General features: G+C 34.9%; 2 protein-coding genes across 2 annotated transcripts; both read left to right on the plus strand.

The window, feature by feature from the left end:
• The first annotated feature begins 1703 nt into the window (after positions 1-1703).
• On the plus strand, positions 1704-2523 carry LOC130503248 (uncharacterized). The gene is made up of 3 exons (XM_056997926.1): positions 1704-2003; positions 2099-2140; positions 2217-2523. Exons 1-3 carry the CDS (start codon positions 1721-1723, stop codon positions 2222-2224), a joined length of 333 nt encoding a protein of 110 aa, XP_056853906.1. The 5' UTR covers positions 1704-1720; the 3' UTR covers positions 2225-2523.
• An 818-nt stretch (positions 2524-3341) lies between these two features.
• Positions 3342-4344, plus strand: LOC130503247 (transcription factor HY5-like). The gene is made up of 3 exons (XM_056997925.1): positions 3342-3493; positions 3577-3763; positions 4015-4344. Exons 2-3 carry the CDS (start codon positions 3600-3602, stop codon positions 4211-4213), a joined length of 363 nt encoding a protein of 120 aa, XP_056853905.1. The 5' UTR covers positions 3342-3493; positions 3577-3599; the 3' UTR covers positions 4214-4344.
• The last annotated feature ends 1656 nt before the right edge of the window (positions 4345-6000 follow it).

Below are 6000 nucleotides of genomic sequence, written 5' to 3' on the forward strand. Positions count from 1 at the left end.
CCAATTTAAAGAAGAAAACGAGTGAAAAGAATACAACCCAAAGAAAAAAACTAGGAAGATATTCACACATAGGTTTTTATGTGGAGTAGTCCTGAATCTAGAAAGATATTAAGATTTAAAAAAATTATACATGTATATTCTTAATTTTGTAATCGTGCTATAATTAAGAAGATTTTCAACAAGCAATTATTAAGTGATCACCAGCAGAAATTTAGTAAACCACTACAAGAAAACAAGCCTATTGCAATGGAAATTTGCAAGGGAAAATTTTTCCTCGCAAATTTGCAACGTTTTTGCAACGAAATTGCAAAAAAAATATATAATCCTCGCAAGTCTCTTGCAAATTTGCGAGAGAAACGTTTCGCTTGCAAATTTGCAAGAAATTTGCGAGGAAAACGTTTCTCTCACAAATTTGCAAGAAATTTGCGATGGTAGTTACATCTTTTTTGCAAATCCTTTGCAATTTGCAAGGAAAAAAATTCTCTTGCAAATTTGCAAGAGATTTGCAAGAACTTTATATGTTTATCTTGTTTTCTCACAATTCGAAACTTGAACTAATATTAGTAAGTACTAAATATCAAAATTTTATAACTTACAATAAATAAACATCAAGTAAATTTCCAAAAAAAAAATCACATTAATTAATTTTTTAAACAACAAATACAAATACATAGTAATCCACCAAAAATATACCAAACCCCCAAATGAAACCCTAAAGTTATTTGATTTGCAAGGAGTTTGCAAGGAATTGGCAAGGAATTTGTAAAGATTCCCTCGCAATTCCCTTGCTAATTTGCGAGAGAATCTAATTTCCCTTGCAAATTTACAAGGGTTTTGCGAGAGACTCGTTGCAATTTCCTTACAAATCTATGTTTTCAAGCTTTAGTTTGTCTTTTTAAATCCCTAAACCCTAAATGATTTTTTAAACCCTAACATCCAAACACAAACTTCAAACTTTAATATTCTAACACCAAATCTTAAATTTAACTTAAAATATTAAATATAAATTCAAAAATTATTTCTTTTTCAAAAATCAATCTCAAATCTCAATACTCTAAATCTTTAACCTTATACTCAACCTCTATTCTAAGTTCATAATTTTAAAATCTAAACTCTAAATAAAAACTTTATATGTTTATCTTGTTTTCTCACAATTCGAAACTTGAACTAATATTAGTAAGTACTAAATATCAAAATTTTATAATTTATACAATAAATACACATCAAGTAAATTTCCAAAAAAAAAATCACATTAATTAATTTTTTAAACAAATACAAATACATAGTAATCCATCAAAAATATACCAAACCCCCAAATGAAACTCTAAAAGTTATTTGATTTGCAAGGAGTTTGCAAGGAATTTGCAAAGATCCCTCGCAATTCCCTTGCTAATTTGCGAGAGAATCTAATTTCCCTTGCAAATTTGCAATGGTTTTGCGAGAGACTCGTTGCAATTTCCTTCTATATAGTAAATTTCAAAAAGTAAATATAAAGAAAAATATTAGTGTATAGAAAACATAACAAAACCCTAAAACACCTTAACTATAAATTTGCAAGGAAATTGCAATGGCTCCCTCGCAAATCTATTGCAAATTTGTAAGGGATTAAATTCCGTTGCAATTTGCGAGGAACTTGCGAGGACTTTGTTGCAATTCTGTTACAAAACTATTTTCCCAAAAAAAAAAAAAAAAAAAGTTTCCAGACTAGGGTTAGTATATAATGGGGACCGTATATAATGACATAAACCTAATTCACTCATTTGTTCGTGCCGTCAGAAAAAAAAAGAAACAAGAGATTTTTTTATCCACCATCTCTCGGATTCTCTTTCTCGCTGACCTTGTGTCTTCTCCCACTCTCAAATCTATCTCCTCGCTGGATCTCACTTTCTCATCTCTCTCCTCGCCGAATCCAGTTCTCTCAAGCTATCCTCGCCGCCAGCTCTCCTCTCTCTCTCTCTCACACACACCGCCAGATCTACTTTATCGCACGCCTCACCACCATGGTTCGACCTCTCTCTCTCTCTCTCTCTCTCTCTCTCTCTGTCCACCCGTCTCTGTCTCTGTCTCTCTGTTTTGAACTGAATATGTTTGTTTTCAGGCTGGAGGAAGCAAGGCAAAATAGGACGGAAAAACCGCCATGGTTCGTCCTCTCTCTCTTTCTCTATCTCTTTGTCTCTCCCCCTGTTTATATCTGATTTTTTTTTGTTTTGGTAAAGGGAGGTGAAGGATTGAGAAGAAGCTTGATGTGTAAGGAGACAACCAGCGGTGGTCACTGTGGTGGTGGTGCGGCGGAGGAGGGATGGAGTCGGCTGATTTATTTTGTAGGGTTAAATTTTTTTTTAGAATTAGGTTTGGTTAAGTTTAGCTAGATTACACTTAATTAGGTTTTGTTAAACCGGTTCAATTAACTAAACCAGTTTGTTATAAGTTTTTTAGGTTTTTAATATATTCATGTATTTAAATATGTATCTGTATGTATATATAAATACCAGTTTCGTTATATATATTTATTTATATTTTTTATTTTGTATTTTTTTTTAATATCCTGAGACAAATTTGCGAGGGAATTTTTTTTTGCAAATCTATTGCAATTTTGCGAGGAATGTTTTTCCGTTGCAAATTTGCGAGGAATGCTTTTCCGTTTCAAATTTGCAAGGAAATAGTTCCGTTGCAAATTTGCGAGGGAAATCATTCCGTTGCAAATTTGCAAGGAAATTTACGAGCGTTTTTTGATTTGCAAACAAAGATTTGCGAGGAACTGACTTTTCTTGCAATTCCGTTGCAAATTTGCGATGTTATTTTCTCTTGCAACAGACATATTTTCTTGTAGTGAACTTGTCACCGTCACCAAAAGAAAGCTAAAAAAATCAGTATGGAGCAAGTAAGATAAAAGAGGTATATGCTGCATGTCTTCTTTAACGGCATGCAAACATATAACACGTAGTTGTGTCAATAATAAGTCTCTGACTTTGCATTGTCTGTAGACATAATAGTCTTAAAACCCCACGCTCTGTCAATAAAGGTTTTTTTGCCCATAAGAAATCATACCCGAAGACTTTAAAAGCAAAAACGAAAAATCAATTAAAGACTTCAAATCGACCAATCAGGTATATTTATATATATAGTGGAAAAAATAACGGAGATACATTATGCATATGCTTTGCTAGTTTCAACCATTGGATTACAACTCTTGCACTTGTGGTTTTGCATAAACATACGTGTTCTTACATAATCCAAACAAACCATTTTCAAGATTTTTCGACAAAACAAGTTGTAGAGATATGGTGTTTGATTGGCTTTTAAGTCTTTCCGTGGTCCCAACCCCAAGAAGGGAGAAAAAGAAGCAAAGTCTTTGGTTCGATATTCTCTATAACCTCTTACTCTCTCTACTCTGGTCTTCGTCAAATCTCAAAAGAGAAATACTATATTGATGTCTCTTCAACGACCCAATGGGAACTCGAGTTCTTGTTCTTCCCCAAGAAGCAAAAACCTGGTAGTTTTTTAAATGAAAATGTTGCTTTATTTTCTTCTTATTTTCAAAATGAGAATCTGAAAGATTTGATTTGTGATTTTCAGAGGAGAGTGATGAAGAGTTGTTGATGGTTCCAGACATGGAAGCAGCTGGATCAACAGGTGTTCTAAGCAGCAGCGCAGACGACGGAGTCAACAATCCGGAGACTGAACAGACCCAAAATGAAACCTCCAACGCTAAGCGCCGCCGTGGACGAAACCCAGAGGATAAAGAATACAGAAGCCTCAAGAGGTAAAACTAATTAGCCTTTTACTGAAGTTATGCAATTGAAAGTGGTAACAGAGAAAATGATGGAAGTATTCTTTTACTAAAGTTATGCAGCTTAAATGTGGTAAAAAAGAGTGATGTAACTAGTCTTTTACTAAAGTTATGCAGTTAAAATGTGGTAAAAAGGAAGTGATGTAACTAGTTTTTTTTAACTAACGTTATGCTGTTGAAATGTAGTAAAAAAAGAAAGAAAAGTGACGGATGTGATTTTGCAGATTGTTGAGAAATCGAGTATCAGCTCAACAGGCGAGGGAGAGGAAGAAAGTGTATGTGAGTGATTTGGAATCAAGAGCTAATGAGTTGCAGAACAACAATGAGCAGCTTGAGGAGAAGATTTCTACTTTGATGAACGAGAACACAATGCTTCGCAAGATGCTTATTAACACTAGGCCTAAAGCTGATGACAATCATTGAGAGGAGCCACCTTCAATTAATTCAATGTTGTGTGATTTTTCTGTATACGATTTTTGTTCGAATAACATTCGATTTGTGACGCCTCTCCAATAATCTGAATTTTTCCTCGGTTGAATGTGATTTGAAAGTTGCATAATCAAAAAGACAAAAAGGTAAAAAGAGAGTTAATTAATTAGAGCACATTCTTAGTGAAAAGTCTCTTTCTCACTATTTAAATAAGGAATTCCTTTAAATAATAGTACAAGTGAAAGAAAGAATAAGATGAATCTCTCAAATATTTTTTTTCAAAAAGTTTAAGAGAACCTTTTTTTTTCTAACATGAATATATAGTAATCATTTATGCATTTTAAAATTTTAACAACACAGTTAGACTGTATCAAAATTACCAAGATGCAAACTCTAGCTTCAGCTAAACAAAGCAGAGACCTCTCATGAGGAGTTTGACTACTCAGCTGGTCCTACGATTGTAAGTTCTTCAGTTACTCAAGCTGCTGCAGCGTTTGTTTCCTTCTAAGAAGTTTGAGTGTAGATTAGTTAGCTTGTACTAATGTTAACTTCTTTCTCCAAAATGTGGTCAGTTGTTCTTACTCCTTTTATATATGCATCTCATGAATGTTTAAATATTATTGTGTATTTTATATCATCTATCCGATCCATATACATTGAAATAAGTGAGGTTGAGGTTGATGTTGAAGAATATAGCTTAAATTTTTCCAGGGGACATGTACAAAGAGCTTGTAAATTTAGGACAAACAAAGACGAAAACGTCGGCGTAGTCTAGGCAGTTCTGTGAAGGTAACTGACAGTCTAAAAATAGAAAAAAAGGTGCGAGGTGTATGCTTACCCTGGAGTTGGTATATGTCCTCTTCATTCTCTCAGTCTTTCTATTATTAGCACTATGGACGTTATTAGTATTCTGTTTCTCCCCCTTTTTATATCCTCACTTCTTCAAGTAGATTCTGTTCATGACAAACAAAGAAGACGTAGCAGTTTAAGATCTTGTTTCCTTTTTCTCCTAACGCCCAAGTCTCACTCCTCGGCTTGGAAGGCAATGAGGGAGAAGCCAAGGCATTATTAAAAAGTTGCTTTTCCCCGACCAATCATCAAGCCCCCGGAAAATATATATCTCGACTAGGATGGCTACCCCCAACGCAACAGGGAACTGCCCGGCTCCAATGATAGCTACTTCTAATGGAGCCTTCCAAAACGAAAACCCTCTTGATTACGCGCTTCCTATGATCATCCTACAGATCTGCTTGGTGGTTGTGTTTTACAAGGCTCTTAGCTTACCTTCTAAACCTCTTAAACAGCCCCGCGTCATTGCCGAGATCATTGTAAATTTCATTCACATTCTTTGTAATGTTTTTTTTTTCTTTCTTTTTCTCTTGAAAAACGTTTTGATGATAATAGATATTGGTTTCTGAAGGGAGGGATACTTCTTGGGCCTACTGCTTTGGGACGAAGCAAGGTGTATTTTAGAAACCATCTTCCCAGAGAAGAGCATGACGGTTCTAGACACGCTCGCAAACATTGGTCTCACTGTTCTTCTTGTTTCTAGTTGGGCTTGAGCTTGACTTTGCAGCCATCAGAAAGACAGGAAAGAAATCACTATTGATAGCCTTAGCTGGGATCTCACTTCCTTTTATAATAGGTGTAGGTGCATCTTTTGTTCTCAGCTCAACCATAAGCAAAGGAGTCCATCAGCTACCCTTTATAGTCTTCATGGGTGTTGCCTTAATCAATCACTGCCTTCCCTGTGCTAGCTCGTATCCTAGCTGAGCTAAAGC

This window comes from Raphanus sativus, unplaced genomic scaffold, assembly GCF_000801105.2.
Source record: "Raphanus sativus cultivar WK10039 unplaced genomic scaffold, ASM80110v3 Scaffold0881, whole genome shotgun sequence".
NCBI lineage: Eukaryota > Viridiplantae > Streptophyta > Magnoliopsida > Brassicales > Brassicaceae > Raphanus > Raphanus sativus.